Source organism: Pteropus medius, unplaced genomic scaffold (assembly GCF_902729225.1).
Source record: "Pteropus medius unplaced genomic scaffold, Ma_sr-lr_union100, whole genome shotgun sequence".
Taxonomy (NCBI): Eukaryota; Metazoa; Chordata; class Mammalia; order Chiroptera; family Pteropodidae; genus Pteropus; species Pteropus medius.
The window spans coordinates 13592379-13617287 of NW_024344378.1; the positions used below are offsets into that span (position 1 = coordinate 13592379).

Consider the following 24909-nt stretch of genomic DNA (forward strand, 5'->3'; position numbering starts at 1 on the left):
CTCTTTTCTTATAAGCAGGATAAAGTCTTGCATAGTAGAAATCCTTTAAGATGTTCCCACTCACCAAGTTTTTTCATATAATTTATTTACATTTTAAGAATTCATTAAATTTTCCATTTACCTCTTATGAAATTAGTATGTCTGTTGCGCTCTCAAGAGTATTTTATATGTCAGTTTTTACTTGTCATTATAATTCAATAACATATTATTGATTTTAGACATGTTCTACAGCACATAGAATCATTTTTTTCACTCGATGAATATTTACTGAATGACTGTTATGTGCTAAGGGTATATAAGACAAAGTTCCTGCCTTCCTGAAACTTACAGTCTAGTAAAAGAAGTCAAATAACTCAAACAAATGATTCAAACAGAAATAAATGTCAAGATGACAACAAAGGCAATGGGGTAGAGAGTGACTGGGGGACAATTACTATTCTCTAAGAAGATGGCCTGAGAATTGAAAACTAAATAATGATGAAGAGCTAGAGCAAGGGCTTGCTAAGCAAAAGGAAGAGCAAGTGCAAAATCCCAAGATGGAAATAAACATGGTGTCTTTGAGGAAAAGAAGAAAAGCAGTGTCAGCTGGACCACAGGAGATGAGGGATAGAGTAGTAAGTAGAACTTCCCAGGCCACAGATTTTATCTAACTGCAGTGGGAAGCCAGTGGAAGACTGTAAACAGAAATGACATGATTTGATATATCCTTTGAGAAGATCACTCTTCTTTTATGTGAAGAATGAAATATGAGGAGGAATAAATAGTAGCAGTTAATGGAAAACAATATTCTTTCTTTATATGGTGTTCTTAGTCTTCTCACTTCCTTTCTGTTCCCATTTCCATCACCTGAATACTAGTTCTTATATCCTTCTACTACAAGGGCTATTTCAATAGCATCCAAGCTAGTCTCCCTGCTTCTATAGCCAGCTAGACTGTACTGAAAAAAAAAAAAAAGTGTTTTGATCATGCCCATCTTTTTGCTTCTAAAGCCTCAAAAACTCCCTACTGTCAACAAAATAAAATCCAAGTTCCTTGACATTCAGTAACATTCCTCATTTCCTACTGATTTGTTAGACTGTCCTTCTCCTCAATATGGTCTACTCACTCTTTCCTGAACACAGCTTAAAATGTCAGCTTCCTGTGTCCATGGACTGACCCCTTTCCTTATTCTTTCCTTAGATTCAAATTCTATCTCCATGGCTCAGCATAGATTCTCCTTGACTATACAGAGCAATGGCTTTTTGACTATGACCACAGTTTTTATATCATGTATACATGAGTTTCACAATCTACATTTAACTTTACTGCAAGCAATGCACTTTGGTATTTTCTATTCTATCTCTTTTTCAAAATGACTGCACAGACCACTAATGAGTTTCAACCTTCAGTCTGAAAAACACTTTTAGTGTACCTTTCTAAACAGTCACTGGTAACTTAACTAGATCCTGGTATTGAAAGATGAAACCTATAATTATCAAGCTATAATGACCTTAACCTTAAAGACAGATTAGGGTATCTTTATTTTATCTACCATGATGCCAAACACAGGATTTATTAATCATTACTGAAGAGAAAGACTGATATTAAACACAGTTATCATATTTGTAATCAGATAGGATTATGATTAGGTCTGTTTTGTGTTCTCATAGTCTTGTTTCAAATTGTACTTATGACAGTCAAATGGCTAGTTTTCATTAACACTTTGACCTCTATAGTCTGTCTTCCTATTTTATGTGATTATATAATAGTATTGCACAGTGAAAGAAAACAGTAGTATTCCATAAAGGCTTATTTTCATCTTTGCCTCAGAAGTATAAGAAAGTCTCTATATGAAGGACACCTATTACCATTCAATAGACATTTTTGTCTTTTATCAAAAATACTCAGGCACTTCTGCTCTGCCTAGGATGGCATTATTAGTCCAGTATCCTTTTTTGGCCCTTCTAGCTTCACCAAAATTATAATAAGGGTAAGCTTTTTGTTTCCATGAATGACGGCAATGAAGGTTGAATGGCCTCTCCTGCCATCGGCACTAAGGTTCTTGACCATTAGAGTCCTGTTAAGTTGTTGACTCTTTCAAAAACATCATCAGTAATTTGAATGAATAAAATGAAAAAGCAATGAAGTGATCTAAAATCTGTATTGGCTTCTTCTCTGGTAAAGGACCCAACTCATAAGATAAACTAATGTTAATTCTTACATTTCAAAGGTTCGTTAATATTATCATGAGATGATCTGCATAGGTTCCTGGGGAATGCAGAACATCTAAAGGCATTCTGCTTCCTTTTTATCTCCACCTCCTGAGTCTGTTATGACCTGTTATGGGTCTAGGAAGACAGAATGAGTACACAAGTAACAAATGCTCTGAACCATCTAGACTAGGCTTAGTGTAACCATCAGTGTTTTAGGCAGAAATAGGCCTCCCCGCAATCTGTCCAAGAATGAATATGAATTTCTTTATCAGTCCTGAAACTACCTATGGCTCCCTAATGGACTGTGGGGTAATTGTGGGCCAGAGCAAACTACTCTGGGCCTGCCAGACTCCAAATCTCCACCGTTAGGCTTCTCTCTGAGATCTGGGCGTATAAACCTTAACATTTGTTGGCTATTGTCTCCTCAAGGACAGACCCAGGGCTTCAACAATTTTGGGGCGTTAAGATACACACCTGAAATTACTCTGTCATTCACTATCTACTCTAATTCTCAATGCATTGCCCCAGCAGAAAACACTAACTCCGAGTAGCTTTATATGCAAGAATTTAGAACCAAGCTAATAAAAATAGGAGAACCACGGGGAAAAAAAGAACCATTAAATAGAACTAGGTGGGGGCTTTAAAAATGTAATATTACAGGCTTAAATTCTAAAAATATTTCTTATATTTAGCTTCTTGCAAATTTAGCTAAAACACTTCTCCCGCCCCTCTTACCTCAACCTGTATCTACCAATATTTTTGGTTTTGCTAGATCACAAGCTGGAAACCTTTCAGAAGTGAAGAACAAGTTATTAAACTGCATTCTTCCTTTGGTACTCACCTTCCAACACATATTTCTAAATTAGAGATTTATTTATATTGATTGATAAATACCTCTTATAAAAACGAATACATCTTAGAAAGGTTAATTCTATATTACCTTTCAATTAAGCCTCAAGGAAGAGAGAGAGGGAGGGATTAAAGAAAGGAGGGAAGAAAAGAAAGAGGAAGAAATAATTTGAGAAGAAAAGACTACTTAGGACTATTAGAAGAGGACAGAGGAGGATGAGGGAACCATGCCTTTAGTGAGGTAGGGTAAGAAACCAAGCAGAAAGTCTTAGACCTAAGTAAATAAAATGAAAACAAAAAGCTTTCACTGGAGACACTGGAGATTGTGTACAGTCCAGGCAATAAAGGCCACATGTTACACTAAGTGCCACAGACAAATAGTAGATTAAACGACTTAGAGGATATATCAAAATACTACTATGGGTGATAAAGTTATCAGTAAATCAGAATTGAAATGCAGAATGCATTAAACAAAGTTTACTCAAAGATTTTAATAGCTCCATTCCAAACAGTTTCCTGAATAGTCGTCTCTTTACTCCAGTGTTAAAAAATGTTTCTTGCCAGATTTCCATTGAGGGTCTCCCAAGAACCACATTCAGGTGGGTGAAATAATTATAAAAGCCACTTGTTCATCAGTATTTAAAACATGTAGCCCAAAATACATTCTGTGCTCTAATTTAAAGTTCAATGTAAAATTTTATGTCATTTCTTCTTTTTTTCCCGTGTTTAAACCAGCCAGATACTGCCTTTAATGTATTAGAAATATAAGGCAGAAAAGAGATTCTTTAAAACAAAACGGTTCCTGCCAAACTGCTTTGCCACAAACTAGCACAACATCTTTGATTAGACCACTAAACTTTGCTCCACTTTTATCCTTCACTCAATATTGAAGCCATCATCTACTATACATCCATCAAACGCTAGGAACTGAAATTGAACAAAACAGAATCCCTGCCTTTGAGGCAATCACGGTCATCTGGCAGAAAGAGACATTTGAATAGATAATACAATACTACCTGATTAAGTTTTATAATAAAAGATATGAACAGAGCATAGTGCACACAAAGTGGTAAAAGCCACTAAGTCAGCCTAGAGGAAGGAACACGCTAAGCCTACTCAAGAGGATTTGACATTTAAATTCAGCTGCAGTGAAGCAGTTAGCTGAGTCAATCTGTAAGGTCCTTTCCATTTAAAAGAAGGCACGACAAAAAGTTGAAGGTCATAGAGATCTTTTTTGTCAAAAAAATTGTTTGTCAAAAACTAATGCAGACAATTCTAATTTGTTGGTTATTAATCTAATCTCTGTATTAAAAAGCAAATATTTTATTTGTATAATCTTCATCTTCTCTCCCAAACTTGTCCTTTTCCTATATTCCTTTTGTCGGTTAGCAGTTATACCACCTGAAACTTAGCCTTCCATAGCAAACTAGTCACCAATTTCTATTGCTTTCACTCCATACTATCTCTTCATTCTGTCTACTTCTATCTCCAGTGGCCCCCATCATTTCTTATCTTGAAGGCTTCCGATAGCCTTCACAAGAGTTTTTCTCACCTCTGAGATCCCTTCTCCCAATTAAGCAATTTTCTCACTGTAGCCAAAGTGATCTTTCCAAAACTCAAATATGATCATATGACAACCCATCTTAAAATTATTCAACTGCCCCCTACTGATCTCAGAAAAAGTCCAAACTCTTTATCATAGCTGTCATTATCTGGCCTGGCTTGCTTTGTGCTACAATCTTGTATACAATATTGAGCCTCTTGCAGTTTCCCCAACATACAGTGCTCATTCACCATCCTCTGTAAAGCCTTCCAAAACTCCCTCAAAAGAGAATCAGGTGCCCTTTCAAAATGATCTTTCAGCACCCTCTGCTTCTTCATTGCGATACTCAACCCACTATACAGTATTTTAATTACCTTTATACCTCCCCCAGTAAGTTCCTTAAGGACAGGAAATATCTTAATACATTCTTGTATTTCCTATGTAAAGCATTATGCTTGCCTGGCACTGACATATAGTTCATGCGTGATAAAGATTTGTTGAATAGATGAACAAACTGCAAAAAAAGAGAAACTCAATGTTCTACAATTTGTCATAATATGTATCAGCTACACTACAGAAACTAATCTTTTAGCAAGACCATATATAAGCCATGAGCCTATCACAATCAACCTGTTTTCAGAGACAGAAATAAAGAAATCTACACCATAAACTCGAAATTCAAATGAGCTTAAAATGTATTTACGTCTTTCAGTTTAAATAGTGTAAGCTTATTAGTTAAGTCATTTTTTGGAGAGAATACATATTAGAATCATGATATACTATACATTTTAAAAATAAAATTATAATCACATGCACTATTATGTTATTTCACAGGTAAAATGTTGAGTTCACTTTTTAAACATAAATGAAAGCTGCACCTCATGATTGACTCACCGATTCTTTTCCAGCTCATTGTGTGTAGACCTAAAAGAGGAAAAAAAGAGCATTAGCCATGTATTGTTGCTAAGGCTATAAAAAGGGGGATTAGTTTAGTTACTGCCACACCCAGTGAATTTATTTAATAATGCAACATATGATCAGACTTTTACAGTCTCACTCATCAAGAAGAAATAGTCTACGTTCATTTGGATTGTTCATTCAGACATAGTGTTTTCAGTTAACTCTAATCAAACTGGAGTTTCATTGCTATTCTAATAAAATTAATACTAACACATGTCCTCTTGCTTACTTCTAGTATCCCACATTTTGTTGATTTGTACACATTATATCAGAAAATTTAGTTCAAGAATAATCCCATTTTTGTTTAAAAAGAAAAAAAAAAAGATATATGTACTTCTATGTCCTCTTCCATCTCCACTTAACCACTCCTAAACATAAAAAGTATGGACTAGCATAGAAACTGAAACAGTTTGCCTTACTTCTAAGTGATACAAATTCAAGCCTTCTGTGTGAAACAAAAACAAGAAAAGTTATAGAAGAAAGAAAAATAATATAAATAAAAGATACATTAATGAAATCAAGGAACATACTTTTAAAAAACTGGAAGGATATACCTCCAAATGCTTACAATAGTTGTGTTCTTTTCACATTTATCAGTATTTGTTATAATAATACTTATCACTTATTGAAAAAGCATAGTATCTTCTAAACAATGTGCCAAGCAAGCAGTTAACATATATCATCTCATTTTATTCCCCCAAACAGCCCCTCTTTTATAAACAAGATTACTGAGGCTCAGAGACACGCTCTTGTCCCAAGAGTCTAAGTAACGGCCATGATTTAAAGCCCAGGCCTTTCTTACACCAAATCCTAAGTTCTTAACCACCTGGTGACAAGCAATATTGAAGAGAGGTTAAGAGTACAGACTCTAAGGCCAGACTGCCTGGCTTCAAAAACTGTGTGGCCTTCTTAAAGTCTCTTCATTTCTCTGTGCTGTTTCCTCGTCTATGAAATAGGAAAAATAATAGTACTTGCTTCATATTATTGTTGTGAGGAATAAACAGGTTTACATTGAATGGTGAAATATAACTATCTAAAGTTAGCAACTATTAGAATTATGTTATACTAGTTTTCCTGAATGAACAGGTATTACTTTTACAATAATTTAGCATTAAAAATAACAGGAATTTTATAAAGGAAAATTTAAGTTCCTGCCAACAGAACTAAAACTCTAACCATTTAATATACTGTATTCTGGTTAATGTCAAATGCCTTCAGAATATAACATTACTGTTATTTAATCTGATTTATTATTCGAATGGATACTTAATAAACAAATTTCTAAACTTTAACAATCAGAGTGTTTTTGTCAGTCAAGAGGTTTCTCTGTTACCATCGCTTGCCTTTTCCTTTCTTAGCAGTTTCATAAAGTCCAAGTAACATGGGATGAAAAAGATTGATGTTCATTTTCAAGAGATTATCTTTATAAAAGGACTTCTCCCTAACAGGAGGTTAAAAAAAAAAATCTTAGGATGCTTCGAGGGTTCAGCCAAATTAATGGCAAGGATATGTATAATTCAGATGGAAGAACTATAAAAACATAGTCAGAACTAATAACATATTACAATCAAATCTCTATTACCATATAAGTGTTTATAAAATTTTTAAGTTCTTTTTTGTTTGAATGAAATTTCGAAGTAAATCAATAAATTAGAAAGAGGGAAAAGGCATATTTTAAAGAGATTTAAAATAAAAATACCATTCAAAATTTGAATGAATAATCAATAATAAAATTCTCCATTCCCTCTTAATAAGTTTTGGTTTAATTGCCATTATCTGAGGAGAAAACAGAACAAATAAAACAAAAACAATGAAATACTAGAGTAAGTCATACATGGAAACAATCTATTTAGAAAGCAGACTACCATAAACTTATTCTAAACAGTCTGGTGATCCTATATGTGGCCATAAATACAAAAGATAATATACTCCAAAATAACCAACTGTTGAATTCCAATATTACATTGAACCTATTATCAAAGCTAACACCAAAGTAATCTGACACCCTGCTACGAACAAAATTAAAACAGAAGGTTCTTCCCATTTCTCAGACTTCTATTATTTATCCTCTTTCTATTATAAAATGATAGCTAAGAATATAAACTTTTTCATCAAACCAGGAAATGTATGCCATATCCATTATACCACTAGCAAAATTTAACAAATTTACAAATACCAAGAAGCAAAAATGATCACATATGTACTAATCTTTTACCATATTTCTATGTTCTTCCAATTTTTAAAAAATGTATCGGGTAGTGTTTATTCCTATTTTGATGGCTTTTTTGACTATAATATCAAGTTAACAAATCCTAAGTATCTTAAATATTCAAGACTGTCTTAGGTTGTGAGGAATCAAAGATAGTCTCTAGTTGGTAAATTAAAGCACGTATAGAAGTAATTATTAACTCAAGGCAAAATAAATATATGAAGAAAGATACAAAGTGCTGTGGGGGGTTACTTCCAAATGGGGCTATTGGGGAAAACTTTAGAAAAAGGTGGTATTTGGTATGGGACTTAAAAGATGAGTACCTGTGCTACTAGCAGAGTTTGGACCTTATAGGGAGAAGACATTCCAAGGGGAAAGGAGACCATAAGCAAAGAAGCAGTTGGGAAGTCCAAAGCAAAACCAGAGAACAACAATGCATAGGTCATAAGACGCATGCTGTTACAGGGGAAAAGTCCTGATTTTAAATATTCTCTTACACTAGCTGTGAAACTTTGGACAAATTAGTTAACTTCTCTGATTAACCGTTTCCACATTTATAAAACTGAAAGAAAATCACATGCCTTGGGCTGGGTTACTGTGAGAATTAAAGAAAAATATGTAAAAGCATCTAGCATGTAATAAATATTCGGTACATGTTCATTACTGCAAATGTTCCTATTATTTTAATGAGACTAAAAATATACTACCCAAAACAATTTTAAGTATACTACATGGGACAACAAATTGACAGATTCTCTGTAACACTTGAAATTGGCCTGGAAATAAACAATTGACTATAAATGTTGAAAAAAGAAACTGAAAGAAAAGATGGGTATTTTCATTATTGAGTCAGCTGTGAGGACAGTACAAGACTTAAGGTATGACACAGAGAAAGGTGCCTAACTATATGTTCACAGAGAAAATAAAACTCTAAATAGTGCTGGCAATAAATGAGTAATTGAACTTATCGCATACTAGCACACTCAGAAACAACCTCTTTGCTCCTCTGAGCCTATGTGTCCAACCAATCTCTTCCAATAATGTGCCACTGAAATACTCAATTATGATAAATTCCCTGTAAAGTTGAGATATTATGAATAACCTATCTAAAAAAAAAATTATTTTTCTCTCCAAATAAAATGCACCTCTGAGAGCAAACACTAATGAACTGTCTTCCTTTCAGACACCCTTATTCTGAATGCTTAACAACTTCCAAGGACAGAGAGACATTTCTATCATTTTACCATTGAATTACAGGTAATCGTTTTCGCAAATAACATCTCTTTAAGAGAGACATGCTAATACATTTCCTATGTGACTGGGAGTCATTATCTCAACCAGATCTGTGACTCTAATACATAACTTTTAATTCTTTAGGGTGCAGTTTGGTGACAGTCAATGAAATGAAGCATAGAATTGAAACTGCACAAAATAGTACAGTTTGGTTCAAGAGGAGTGCCACTGTGGAAGGAAATAAAAGCCCGCATTCCCAGAATATTCTCTTCTGGCAAAAGAAAAAACCTCCATTGTTGTTGAATTAATGGGCCAACCTTCAATTTATTAACATTTCATTTCTAATCCTAAAGTACCTAATGGATGTTGCTCTCCATATAATGAAAAGAACACATTCTATGAAGCTAAATGTATATCTTCTAACTATATCTAAAGCTTATACTTCACGTACACATACTCAAGGAGCAAGAAAAACAGAAAACTTCACCTACATTAGAGCAAGCGTCTACGAAGTATATACCTGAAGGGGCTTGAAAAAGAATTAGTGGAACAGTAAAACTTCTTTTTATATTTATTATTCTTCTTAAACTTTATTCTGTATTTATAAAATATTATTATAGTAATACATGTATATAGTTATAAATATGTACATATATATTGAGGATATAGAATTTTTTTTTTTTTTTACTGCTAGGGGCATAATAAAGTGGTCAGTAAAGTTTGAAGACCACTGTAATAGAAGAAAATCATTGTAATTGCCAATAAAGTAATTCTTTTTAAAAAGTAATTTTGTACATTTGTTTTTATCAAAGGTACGTATTTAAAAAAATTATTAAAGAGTAAAATTTAAAGACTTAGAAAAATGCATTATAAGAAATGTGTTGCTTCTTTCTTAACAATGACAAAAACATTATCACAGTAACTAAAACCACAAAAAAGCAAGTGTCTAACAATGCATAACAATAATACAATTAATAATTTCTCCTTAAAATTTACATAGTAAAGCTGAATATATGCATACCTTATAGCTAAGCATGTCCACTCATAGGCATATTCCAAACTGATATACGTATATATGTTCACCAAAAAATATACAAAAGAATGCTCACTTCTTTTCACTAACCCCAAACTGGAAACAACTCAAATGCCTCCAACTAGTAGAATGGATGAATAAACTATGAAATATTCATACAATATAATACTACAGAGCACTGAGAATGCACAACTATTATGCAATAACATGGGTGAATCTTCATATTTTTAACATAACTTCAACATAATGTTGAATGAAAAAAGGCAGACACAAAAATATATACTGTATAACTCCATTCACATGAAGTTCAAACTCATAAAACTAAATTATGGTATCAAAAGTCAGAATAGTTTATCTCAGGGAAGGAGTGACAGTGACTGGAAAGAGTCAAGAGAAGGGCTTCTAAGAATTCTGTAATATTTTTTTCTTCACCTTTGTGAAAATTCATCAAGCTGTACAACTTAGAATTTGTACACTTTTCTGTATGTAAATTTTCAATAAACAGAAAAAAATGAAAAAATTACTTATGAACTGAATTCGGTAAAAGTTCTTATTTCAATTATAGCGAACACCCTAATTTAAGTCTCTGACAAATCTTTTGGCATACTACATAATCATCTCTAAGTTACATATTTTGTACTTTATGTACTTTACAGCATAATTTTCAATAAATTTATAAGTATGAAAATCATACAGAGTAAGTTTTCTAAGCACTTTGGAATTAAATTGGAAATCAATAATAACATAACTAGAAAAATAGCAATATTTGGAAGATGTGCCGCAAATCAAAGAACAAATTGCAGAGAAATTAGAAAATATTCTGAACTGAAAAATAATGAAAACGAAGCATATCAAAATATGTTGGATGTAGCTAAAGCAGTGCTTAGAGAGAAATATTTAGCTTTAAATATTTATATTGGTGAAAGGGGGAGACCAAAATCAATGATCTGAGATTCTACCTTTAGAAGCTAGAAAAAGAAACAAACTGAACCAAAAGAAGTAGAGCAATGGTTGTCAACTGTAGGCTATTTTGCCCATAGAAGACATTTAGCAATGGCTAGAGATATTTTTGGTTATCACAACTAGGAAGGTACTACTGGCATGCTGTGAAGAGAGGCCAGGGATGCTTCTAAACATCCTATAATGCTCAAAACAGAATTATCTGGCCTAAAATGTTAACAGTGCTGAGGAAGAAGAACTCTGAAGTAGAGGAAAGAAATAATAAAGCTAAGAACAGGAGTGAACAAAACATAAAACAAGATATAATAGAGAATATAAATAAAACTGAAAGCTGACTTTTATTTAAAAAAAATCACTAAAATGATAAACTTCTAAGATGAATGAAAAAAGATAAAAATTACCAATATGTACAAAAAACAACCAATATCAATAATGACAGTGTACTTTATTATGTATCTACACAAATTAAAAAGACGTTAAAAGAATATGAACAATTTTAAGTCAATAACTTCAACAACTTAGATTAAATGGACAAATTTCTTAAAAAGCACAAATTATTAAAACTGACTCAAGAAGAAATAGAAATCACGAATGGACTTGCATCTATCTATTAAAGAAATTGAACTCATAATCAAAAACCTTCCAAGAAAGAAAACTCCATAGCCTAGAAGTCTTCATTGGTAAATTTTACCAAGCATTTAAGAAATAAATACCAATCTTACAGAAAATGTTTCAAAAAAATAGAGAACATTTCTCCACCAATTTTGAGGCCAGTATTATTATCCTGATATCAAAACTTAACAAAGAAATTACACTGGAACACACACACACACACACACACACACACACACACACACACACATACACACGCATACACACACTATCCTTTATGAACACAGACATAAAAATTTTAAACAAAATATTAGCAAATTGAAACCAACAACATATAGGAAAGTATCAGTTTTACAATAAAAGAATTTGTCTGGTCTTCTGCCTGCCTTCCTGAGATAGGGCTTCTACAGCCTCGCAATTTCCCAAGTTATAGGAGTGTCTCTATTATTCGTGGTGGGCCCTTGGACCACACTAGAGTTTATGCTCAGGAGATGACTCCCACTGGAGGTTGGTTATGCCAGAAAGACCAACCACGTGATTAGACGGTTGGGGCTTTGAGCCATGGTTATCAGCCTGACCTACTAACTTCCAGGGAGAGGAGGGTTGATAGACATTGAATTCAATCACATAGCCAATGAGTCAATCGTGATAATGAAATAAAAACTCTGGAATCTGAAATTCCAGTGAGCTTCCTGGTTGGTGAATACATCAACGTGTCAGGAGGATAAAGCATCCTGATTCCACAGAGAGAGGACACAGAAGCTCCATGTCCAGGACTGTCCAAGTCCTCACCTTATGTGTCTCTTCATTTGGTCAGTCTTGATTTGCATTAGTTATATTAAAACTTGTAATCATAACACTTTCCTGAGTTCTGTGAGTAGTTCTAGTAAATTATTGAACCTGAGGGGATTGTGAGAATCCCCAAATTTGTAGCCAGTTGGTCATAAGTGCCTGTGGTCTGGGGAATCCTGCACTTGCAGCTGGATTCTGTAGTGAGGGCAGTTATCTTGGGCACTGCACCCTTAAACTTGCGGAGTCTGTGCTAACTACAGGTGGTTAGCATCAGTATTGCAAAATACACCATAACCAAAAAGCGTTTATACCAAGAACGCAAGATTGGTTTAAGATTTTTTTTTTAATCAATCAGTGTAATCGATCATATTAACAGAAAAAGAAAAACAACTGAATAATATCAAAAGATATTGTAAAAAGCATTTCAAATATTCAGCATCCATTCATGATAAAAAAAAAAACTCAGCAAATTAGGAAAGGAATTTTCTCAATCTGTTAAAAGACATCTACAAAAAAATCTATAATTATCATAATCAATGATAAAAAAAAAGTGCATGGTTTCCCAAGATCAAGAACAAGGCAAGAATGTTTACTCTCATCATTTCTATTCAGAAGTACACTAAAGGTCCTAGCTAGTGAAATAAGGCAAGAAAAATATACAGAATGGAACAGAAGAAGTAAAAACATCTTTACTACAAACAACATTATTTATTGCCTATTTAGAAAGTCCTTAGGAATGCACAAATTACTAGAATTAATGAGTTTAGCAAAATCAATATACTGAATTCAATTGCCATTTACAAAAGCATCAAAGAATATTAAATACTTAAGGATGAATTTAACAAACTACCTGCATGAGCCACACTCTGAAAAACTACAAAATACTTCTGAACTTTAAAAACATCTAAATAACTGAATAAATGGAAAGACATACTATGTTTATGAATCAGAAGAATCACTATCGTTTGGATATGTCAAGTCTCCCCAAATTAATCTATAGATTCAATACAATCCCAATCAAAATTCTAGTAGGCTTTGTTGTAGAAATGGACAAGCAGGTTCCATAATGTATGTGAAAATGAAAAGACCTAGAATAGTTAAGGAACTTTTGAAAAAGAAAAACCAAGTTGGAAGACTTACACTACCTGACTTCATAACTTATTAGAAAAGCTACAGTGATTATGACACTATGGTATTGGAGTAAGGATAAATATTGAGATCAATGGAAAAAAATAGTTCAGAAATATTCACACACATGTGGTCAATTGATTTTTTACAAAGATGCTGAGGCAATTCAATGTAGAACATATAGTCTTTTCAATAAATGGTACTGGAACACCTGGATATCCATTTGCCAAAAAGTAAACTTCAACCTTTACCTCACACTGTCTACAAAAATTAACTCTAAATGAATCTTAGACCTAAATGTAAAATCTAATACTATGAAACTGCTAAAAGAAAACATAAGAGAAAATTTTTGTGATCTTAGATTATGCAAAGATTTCTTAGGGCCTAAGAAGCAAGAGCCATAAAAGGCAATGTGACAAAATGGACTTCATCAAAATATACCAACTTTTGTTATTCAAAGACAATGTTAAGAAAATGACAAAGGCAAATCTCTGAGTAGAAGAAAACATTTGCAAAACACATATATAATGAAGAATTTGTATTTGGAATTTATAAATAACCCTTACAACTCGACAAGAAAACAATGTAATAGAAAAAAAAGATAAAAGACATAAACAGACACTTCACCAAGGAAGGTGTATCAATGGTAAACAGGCACATAAAAAGATGCTCAAGATCATTAGTCATAAAAAAAAAAAAGCAAATTAAAACATAGTAAGATACTATAACACACCCATTAGAATGGCTAAAATTAAGAAGCATCCAATACATACTAAAGTTATATATTACTTTGAAATAATCACTTCTTAGGTGAGAGAGCAATATTGGAAACTACAGAGAATTTTGAAGATTTCAATTACTTCTCTTAAGAATATTTTCAAAGGTTAAAGCAGGACCTTTAAAAAGATAAACCACTAATTATCTAGACTGCAACAGAATGTGTTGATAACACATTCTATTACAGAGCAACATTCTAAAAACCTTTAAAAATGGAGAGAATGTCAGTGATTTCCTAAATCACTTGACTTCCAAATTGGAATTCAATATTTTAGGAAAGAGGCATGAAATAAACATTCAGTAGGTTCGGGGCGGGTGTGGGGGAAATGAATTGTACCATAATTAACAGTATTACTCATAATAAATATAAGTTCCATTTTTTTTTAAATTGATCCTCATTTTTATTGTTAATATATTCTGTTCCTCCCTATAGTACTAGAAGCAGATACAGAAGTTATACATCTATTTCAAAGAATGTTACTGTCTAAGGGAAATACATCACATGGAAAAGTGATTTGCAAAGGAAGTAAAATTAGGGAGGAGAGGTTGGCAGGATAGCTGAATTAGCCTTGCTCTGAGTTGCACAAGTGTGGAGATGCCTTCTTCCAACTAGCTCCACTCCTCACTTATTAATTTAAGTGTTAAAGGAATCATTGTTTAATGTTCATTCATTCCACCTTTAATTCTTTATAGCATTTGTTGCATGTTCAAGACTCTTCATTATCTTACTACTATAAGAACAGGCCATCATTTTTTTAAGTTTTAATGAAGTATAAGTTATATACTATAAAATTCATTCATTTTATGTATATAGTTCAATGAGCTTCAGTAAATTTATACAGCTGTATAACCTTTACAATCCAATCACCCCAAAGTTCTATCATGCCCATTTGCAGTCAATTTCCACTTCCACCCCTAGCCCACCATTGATCTGCTTTCTATCTCTATAGTTTTGCCTTTTTTTATAAATCTCATATAATGGAATCATATAACATATACTCTTATGTACCTGACTTCATTTACATAATGTTTTTGTGGTTCATCCATTTTGTTATATGTATCAGCTTGTTTCTTTTTATTGCTAGGTAGTTATTCCATTGTATAAATATACTACACTTTGTTTATCCATTTCCCAGTTGATGGATATTTCAATTGTTTCCAGCTTTTGGTGGTTATGAATAATGCCAAACTAACATAACTTAGCCTCCAATGAGTGTACTTGCTACAAATAAACTGACAATGAGAATAAAGATATTAAACATCCCTAGATCAGTTTCATACAAAGTAGTCAATTAAACCTAAGTTTCTCAAAAAGTCTTCTCAAAATATGTCAACACTTCATTAAAAATACCTTCTGATCTACATGATTGGGCTCAAAGTACTTAGCTATTCATTCAATTAGTAAGTATTTATTGAGCACCTACACTGAGAAGATGAAGGCTCTAATATTACAAAATCCCTACCCTCGTGTAGCTCACATTCCATCATCCACTTTTTGTTTAAAAAATGCATAAATAAATAAATAAGGCAGGATTTACTAAGAAAATTACAACTACATACCATATACTATGGCACTACATTGTTAATCACCATGTGATTCTATTTAATTTATACATACTTAAAAATATTTTGATTTTATATAAATCATTGTTTCCTTAGAGGATTAAATATAGTTTTTACATTAAGTTCCATAAAAATATTAGACTTTGAGCTTTTGCTAATCTTGATGAACAATAATTCTATAGAAAAATGAGATTCGAATACTTCTTTTTTATGTATACTGCTATTTCTAGGAATGTAACCTGCCTTCCAAAGGACGACTGACTGGATAACATGTTAAAATGATAATATTAAATACACCAGTTTTAGAGCCAGGCCTAGAAGTCTAAATTTTAAATTTTAACTTATGTACATTGCCTGTTACCAACAAAGACTACAGAAAAAATCCTAAGAGACTCAGTATTAATCACAATATATTGTCCAGAATTTTTGAGGAGACTGAAGATCATTTTTGTCCTATTATTCATATAGAAGCTATCACACAGGACTATGGTGATCAAAATTAAAAACCTGAAAATTCACATTTCTTCTAACACCAAGGCACATTTACTATATTTTATTCACTAGTTTCTTTTATTATGTAAAAAGAAAGTTTCTTTATCGTTCCTGACTATCCTATATTGTCCCTGCCTAATAAACCAAAATAAGAACAAAGGAAAACCAGTTGCTGTATCAAAATACATGACTGACCGAAGTGTAAAATTACATTCTTCTAAAATTTAAAAATGCCCATTTCAAATGGCTTCGAAACTCTCATGTGGCCTCCACAAATGGTGTTTTGTGTTCTCAAATGACTAACAAAAATATTTCATGTGATAAAAGCAAGCAAATAAATACCACCATTTTATCCAATATCATAAAAATAATAAGAAAATCCATAACACTTTTCCCTGAAATGTATATTAGTAACATTAATCACAAAATTATCTACTAAACCAAATATTTTATCTCATAAGAAATTACTTAGATAAAAACATACGAAATTTCACTCTGATACCAAGTTAGGGAGTTCCTGTACTTCTTTGAATGCAAGATAAAGTTAATCAGTAAAGAACTTATATACTGTGACTCTATAGCATTTCTGCAGCAATCTATTGTAATCTTTTCCTATAAATTTAAATAATTTACTCTGTACTTCCACCTAATATAAATAAAAATGGCCACGGTGAAAACATATAACTGACATACTATTTACCATTTTATAATAAATTTATCATATCTTTCCAAATATACCATAAGCTTCTCTATGATAGGGAAGTATGTACAGCAACAGTTCTATGTACAGCTCAATAAATTTGGTTACTAATTACCTTTAAGAAAGCAGTTTCAATAGCTGGTGAAAAAGGAAGCAAATTGCAGAGTGAAATAGAACACTGGTGAAAAGAAATTAAAGCAGAAGGTATAGACCAGATGTACCAGGCATTTGGCAGAGCAGAAAAGGGAGCACTAACACATATATTTCAGGTCACAGTCATTGAGTCTTAGTTTTTAAGTAAATTATTGCTAAGGCCTGTTTGCTGATCCCAGAGAAATAAATACCAAAAATTAGTCCTATCTCCTAATTCTACCTGTGGAAGTTACTTTGCATACCAGCCCAGTTTCCTCACCAAAAAAAAAAAAAAAAAAAGGGGAGGGGGAGGGGGTAGGGGAATTCCATTTTACCTTATAGTATTGTTCTGAAATTCAAATGAGATAATATGTTAATAAGCTTTATAAACAATTGGTATATTAAATACAAGGTCTTTTATTATTATTGAAGATGGGTTCTACCCTTTGTCCCAACTTTCTAATCTTCACGTTTATCCTATGGATCTAAGTGGACAAATGCACAAAAGCAACTGTGCAAAGATGTTCATAGTGGCCTTGTTTGGAATGAAAAAAAAAAATCTAAAAATAAATGTTATCAATGGATGATTGACTTAAGAAATTATGGTACATGAAATAGGATATTACGCTGTAATTAAAAATGATTTAACAGATGTATATGAACATGAAAAAATGTTCAGGATAAATGAAAGCAACATTGCAAAAGATTCAGCCCAGGGATACTTTCCTCCATCTATTAGACTTGATCAGCTCCTCTGTTATATCTCTTATAAGATCTTCTATTTTCCCTATATTAAGCAGTTTGAAATAATATTTATGTTTAACTGATAACACATTACCTTTATTAGATGGTAATGAAGATGGTATACAAACCGCCCCTCTGCCCCCTTCCCCCACACACATGGGGGGAAAAAAAAAAGTCTGCCAGTATTTTAAAATGGGAAGCCAAAATGAAAAAATAAAATCTAGCCCAAAAAAAAAAAAAAAATGCATGCTTAAATTATATCAGCACTACTGACCAAAACGAGATCTAGGAATATATTTTGTCAAATCATATCGTCAAAACACTTTGGTTAGGTTAGTGTCTGAAAAACTGTCTTCACTTACAAAATGACAAAAAATCATGCTATATTCAAGAGGAGGCAATGCTGTTTCATTTGTAAGGAGACATATAGAAGAGAAAGCTTTCTTCAAGACAAAAGCTCTGCCTGGTTAGAACGATGCACATACTGCTTAAAATCCAGTTTCATATTAAATTCAACCACCACCTATAGCCTTAACTCTTGGGCAAATCACTTACCATCTCTAGGCCACATGTGCTTTAATCATAAAATGAGTGATAATATCCTACCTTCATAAAGCAGAGAACTGTACCCAGATGAAATCTTGAATTCCCTTTCTATGATTTGTGATCTTCCACATCATATATTTAATATTCTGGCAAAAGGTCTCAAACATGAACAGAAGCAGATATCCTCCTGACTTACAAGGCATGATCATGTAAGTTTCCTTCGAAAGATACTTCTATAGAGTAATATATCTTGAAGTATTCCAGAACAGCAAACTTACGCTTCAATGAAGCATTTAACGGAAAGTCGGAGTTTGTTTAGAATAAGTATATAAATAATTCTTAAGAATTTTTCATTTAAACTTGGTTTTAGTGGAAGACAGAAAATATCACAGAACATGTCACACAGGATATGTTAATCATTCAATATTCGGAAAATACTGAAGAACAATACTAACATCATTAAGAGTTTAACTGGTCTATGACCATGCTACCCTGAACAAACCTGATTCCATCTGATCTCGGAAGCTAAGCAGGGTCAGGCCTGGTTAGTACTTGAATGGGAGACCACCTAAGAAGACCAGGTGCTGTAGGCTTAAAAAATAAGAAAATAAGGGATTATAAACCGACAAGGTCGTTGCAATCTGTGAGGTCAACCAAGGGTTGCCTCACCTAAAAAAATATATTTAAAAAAAAAGAGTTTAACTGCTACTAATGTCCACTTTTGTCCTGAAACTTTGGGAGTCATCTATTGGACAAAGACACAGAAATTATTTCTTAATACAGAAAATTTGAAAATCACAGAATAGAATAAATTTCAGAAAAAATAAAAAGGCTGCATCCAATTATTCTGTGAACAAGTAAGTACATGTTTAAGAACAAAAACAGAAGATAATACAACAGAGTAAGTGCGGAAGCAGATATAAAATCTAGCTATCTTCTATTAAGCCAGACGTTAAAGCTTTTAATGAAAATGCAAAAAAAAAAAAAAAAAAAAAAAAGAATAAAAACAGAAGATACAACAAATCTCAAGTTACTTTCACTGGGAAAAAAATCCTCTATAACCATCTTAGAAAATTCACCACCATCCTCCTAAAAATCTAATAATCCATCAGTAAGACAGCCAAAATATATATATAACTGAAAACATAATACAATCATTTCCTCTAAAATAAGACCAAAACATTTCATTATTCTGTAGTTGAAAAAAAGTTAAACTAAAGCCTTACAATGAAAGTTGTTTTGCTTTTTAGTGTCCTCAATCTTAGCAGATGGAATTGAAATACTGCTGCTCTTGTGATTCTTTAGTAGCCAAAGGATATCGAAGAGAAATAATTTTTCATCAGCTTGACTTTAAAACATAAATTGGTACTCACTACTTTTAGATCACCTTAAAATAATGCAATTACTATGTAAGTGTCACAGGCACATACCAATACTTATTGCCAGTATCTAACAGACCTATGGTTCTTTGCATACACAAATTCTGGTATTTTATTTTTATGACATAGGATGACAATAAGTGTTCTTTAAAATTAATTGTAGCATTCTACACTGGCAGTATGAAGATTTTTATTCTTAAAGTACTACATATTGTTTTCCTTTCCAAATATTTAACATTAACATCCTTTAGAATACAAAGTAATTGAAGAGTTCGACAGAGTTGCAAATTCTTCCATCATTTTTCCTTCCAGAGTCTAATTATGGTACTCGGCACAAAAGGAAAAGTCAGCTCCAACTAAGAACGGTCTAACTGAAGTTTGAAAACCTTCAATTCTTTAAGAAACATTTACTGTGTACACTGTACTGTGATAGATACTGGGGATAAATATTTAAGTGAGAGAGATTCAACTCCTGCCTTCTTGGAGTTTTTAGTCCAATGAACGAGACATGAATTAATCAAACAATCAGATAACTGTATTTCTACAAACTGTGATTAAGACTATGAAGGAAAAGCAGAGTATGTGAACACCTGTTCTACTTTGGCAGATAAGGAAAGACTTTCCTGAAGAAGTTATGATTAAACTGAAGTAAGAGTGTTATTAGAGATAATTGGCAAAAGGGGAAGAAAAATGACTTCCAAGAGAACAGGGTATGTGCAAAGAGAAAGAAGGAAACATTGTATATTGAAGAAATTGAGAGAAGGCTAGCTGATATAATTCATCAAAATTGTATTGGGGGTAACAGTGGTTGTAGGGATACCAGTTAGGAGGTTATGGCAGTTGTCCAGGTGAGAGATGATGGTATCTTAGATTAGGAGGGTAGTAATGAAGATAGAAAAGAAGGCAGATTCAAGAGATACTTAGGAGGAGTCACAGACTAGAGTTAGTAGAGTTTTAAAGATGACAGATCTTGAGATTTTTCAGTTGCGAGATGAAAAGGTAAAGAAAAGCAGGGAATTTGAGCTTATCTGATGCTCCTCAGTGAGCTGGATAGCAACTACAGCCAGGTTTTCTAATAGCTAATAGCAGTATCATTTTGGCAAGGGTGATTTTAGGAAGTGTGCTGGAAGGCCATGATCAAGAATACAGTAAAGTCAACCATGAATTTAAAAAATAAAATAATTATATATTATATATGACCCAAATGTCAGTTCGAAGGATCCCAAATGATAAAATTACTGGGATTTTCAAGGTATAAGCTTGAAACACCAAATTATATCACTATTTTCTCTCCTTTGTACTTCTGTGAAAATAAGATTTCAAGACTTGGGGGAAAGGAGGAATAGGAATTTATGAAGCATCTCACAACATAAATTTATAAAATTATAAACATTTTATATCAGGAATATCATACTGAGAATATTAGGGGAAAAAAGTCAACCAATATTATATCTTAAAGATCCTACAATGTTAGGGAAATAAATGTCATTTCATGGCATACAAGATATCAATGTTCAAAATGCATAGCTTTTCCATCAGGAAAATAAGAAATATATACTCATTCCTTTCCTTGTTTCAGATGACAAATAAATGGAAATTTTTACAAGTTTTCTTTTCTTCTGCTTTATGTAACCAGTATAATAAAACCTCTATTAAATCCAGTAATAGGCTTAACATTAACAGGAAGTCTACAGTTTCCCCTTACAAATGAACTAACAACACTGTTTCCCAAGTACCCCAGCATTAAAATTTGATCCTTGGCTCCCGTACTTCTTGAAGCAGAAATTTTAAAAAATGATAAGAAGAAACAATTTCCAGTGTTTCACTTTAACATCCTAGTCTTCACCTACAGGCCCCAGCCTAAACCCCACACGAGTGTAAAATGAGATAGTATTTTCTAAAATTTCTCTCCCTCGCCCTCTCCCTCTCCCTTCCCCTCCCCTCTTTTCTCCCCTCCTTTCTCTCTCTCTCTCCTCCTTTCTCCCTCCCTCTCTCACATACACCTTATATTCCCATGAAAAATTTCCTTAGTCTTAGGTGGTCCAATGTACATGTATTTTCCATTGGGAATTATAAGAACAACATAGCATGTTTGTAGTTTTACAAATTTTCTGACATGCTGTGCTAAAACACACAGTAATTAGCACTGTGGTCCCACACACAACAGAATTCTAACAGGAGCACTAGCATTAAAGAGAAATACCACTTAGTCAAAACCCCAAGCTGAGCAAAGTATAAGTCAATAGATGGCAAAGACTTATTAATAACCTATAGTATAATTAGTAAAATCTAGAAATGTGCATCTTATTTATACCTCTATATTTTTTGAGTTGTTAGTAAAAATGTCACATCAACAGCGATGGGGTGGCATAGTGAATAACTAATACAGTAACTGATCTCTAAAATTATTAATATATCAAGAACAAGTCAAGAACTTTAGGAGAAGAAAGGCCCTTGGGGAGTATGTAGTCCATCCCCTCGTTTTATAAATAAGAACAGTAAAGGACAGAGAGAAAATGCAATGAGATCATATATCTGATTTCTAGAAGATAAAAAGACTCAAATACTTGTAACATGACAGAACCCAGGTCTAGTTTCCTATCTGGTACTCTTTCTGTGTCTCTAAATTAAAAAAAGAAAAAAATTTTTAATTTACATATAGATTGAAAAACCCATAAATTCCTGAATATAAATCTTAATTGCTGATACTTTAACCAGATAAACTATGAAGAGCAAGTAAATTTATATATTTTTAAATGCTCTATATCATACTACATATTTTCTTCCCTAACCTACTATACCACAACAAACCCTCTAGACTCACATGTAAATGTAAATATAACATATTAAGCTTATGGCTAATTATTTTTAGAATTAAGTTTAAAAAATACAGAAGAGTCAATGAAAAAAAGAAGCCAAAAAGGGAAACACATAGCTTTAAAGATGAGTCAAAGAGAGAAGAGTGAAAACTAGTTTTGCTTCAGTGATGTCAGAAATGTAGAGTAGGAAGATCCAATCTTTTGAACTCTGCTATCTACCAGAGCCTCAGGTTTTCTGCATCAACTAGTAAGATCCCCTATTCCTGCTCTCTGACTACCCAACTATCTGTCTGGAGCTCCCCAAAGCCTTCAAGTAAACTTAATTACCCAGAGATTGCTCTGTGCTCCTTCAAAATAAATGTTTACATTCTCTAGACAAAGCTTTGGGAATGAGGAAAAAGGTCTCATCTAATTCCTCTTATCAATGGAAAAGACAGCATCTATTGATTTTAAGATAGCTGTACAAAAACTTCATATGAGATGAATCCTTAGAATTTACTGGTCTTCTGGAACAAAAACAGAGGAGATAGCCAGACACTATCAAAACTTTTCAAAAAATGGAAGTCAACTATGTCTTGAATATATCCAGACAAGCATTTTCTAGGGATCTGTTCTGACTGAAGAATAAGCGACTTTCCTTTTTTCTTCATCTTTTTCTTTTGACTTTAAAAGCTCTTTTACCAATTCAATCTTATCATTAAATTAGAGGCAAAACTTTCACAGTATGTTGTCCCCCTTCATCTTTAAACAACAAACAGACTGACCATGCCCACTATCTTCTTACTCTACCTAATAATATTTCTGTTCCTTTAACAAAACTCTTGATTCTGCTTTCTATCCTGCCTGAGCTATTCCCGATTTTTAAAAATTCTTTTTGGATTGTCCAAGTTTAAAGCTGGCCCAAGATTACTTTTAGCATGCAGTTGCATGCATGGACACATGCTGCCAAGTCTCTCAACTGACTGTCCCTCTCAGTCATAAATCTCCTCACTTAATAATCCCATCAAGAATTTCTTTGGTTGTCTTTCCAGATTCTATTCCTTCTCTTCCACACAAAGTCAGGTTATAATTTCTAGACTTTATTATTTTTAAAGGGCCCAATCCTCAGGGGTGGTGGTAAAGGAACCCATTTGGCTGTTCAGTGTAGCTCCAGACTTGGTATTAGAGAACTGAGGTCCCTAGGCCTGGCACTTCTGCTTCTGTGTATGCTCCCTTCCTCTGGCTGCCCTTTCTAAACCTCCCCAGCTTGCTACCTGTTGGCAGTGCTGGTGGTGCTGCTCCCACTGCTGTGTTTCTGTGCCCGGCTCAACCTCCGTGGGGGCTTTGAATGCTGCAGCCGGGGGCTCGGCATGGAGGGAAACGTTGAGGCATAGCCATGTTCACACTCTAAAGAGACAGCAAGAAAAGAAGATATGAGATATACCAAAATCCATGGATCCACAGACCTGAAGTCCTTGTAGTAACAGACTGTTAAAACAGGAGAAGGAAAAGATGTAATATTTTCACACTCTTTTGGGTTGGAAGATAAAATTCCCAGTCCTTACCTGAATAGCAATCCTGCGACATTACATGCAGACCTAACCAACCACCGAGAAGGTGGTTGGTTAGGTCTGCATGTAATGTCGCAAGGTGTATGACTACTTCCTCTAAACCAGGTAATTTATCCCTCTACAAAATCCTTTTCTCCAAGAATTCTTGACTCAAACATCCTAATTTCTGAGCCCCGTTACCATTCACCTCAATTATTTCACTTGCCTCAAAATTCCCCTTTTAACTCTCCCCATTCTAGGTGTCACTCTAAGCCCCACATTTTTTGTGTAAACTAATTCAATTACCTAGTCCTAGAAGGACCCTTTCTCTCCTGATACCACAACTGTCAAGAGCTCCTACTCTTCGTATCCCAATCTCTGCACCTCTTTTGAGTCTGCATCCCTAAAGGAATCCAGTCTCATTACACCTTGATTCTCAGAGGTCCCGTCCCATAAGTGTGCGTCCGGCTCCCTGCTCTCAGCCCTTTCTCCCCCATCCATCCCTGCCTGCTCTGCTCCCACCCGCTCCTTCAGTTCTGCTCTGGCCTCCCAAGTCCTCAGATTTGCCTCCACTCTCAACACCCTCCTTCCCCTCTCTGGTTCATCTCCCCTCCTCCCCCAGCTCCGGGTTCACCCGCTCCAGCCCAGGTCGGCTCTTCAGCTCCCATCTCCTCCTCCGTCCCGCCCGGCCCGCCCCTCACACACCTCCCCATCTCG

General features: G+C 33.7%; 1 protein-coding gene and 1 pseudogene across 3 annotated transcripts in view; one reads left to right on the forward strand and one right to left on the reverse strand.

Annotated features, from left to right (window-relative positions):
- The window catches only part of MXI1 (MAX interactor 1, dimerization protein), a 71371-nt gene that overhangs the window by 28797 nt on the left and 17665 nt on the right, over positions 1-24909 (reverse strand). For all 3 annotated transcript variants that reach the window (XM_039871247.1, XM_039871248.1, XM_039871249.1), the window contains exons 2-3: positions 23917-24049; positions 5479-5508 (exon numbers count right to left, since the gene is read on the reverse strand). In XM_039871247.1, coding sequence (XP_039727181.1) covers positions 5479-5508; positions 23917-24049 — 163 coding nt within the window. The remainder of the gene's footprint in view (positions 1-5478; positions 5509-23916; positions 24050-24909) is intronic.
- Positions 18940-19058, forward strand: LOC120610199 (uncharacterized; annotated as a pseudogene).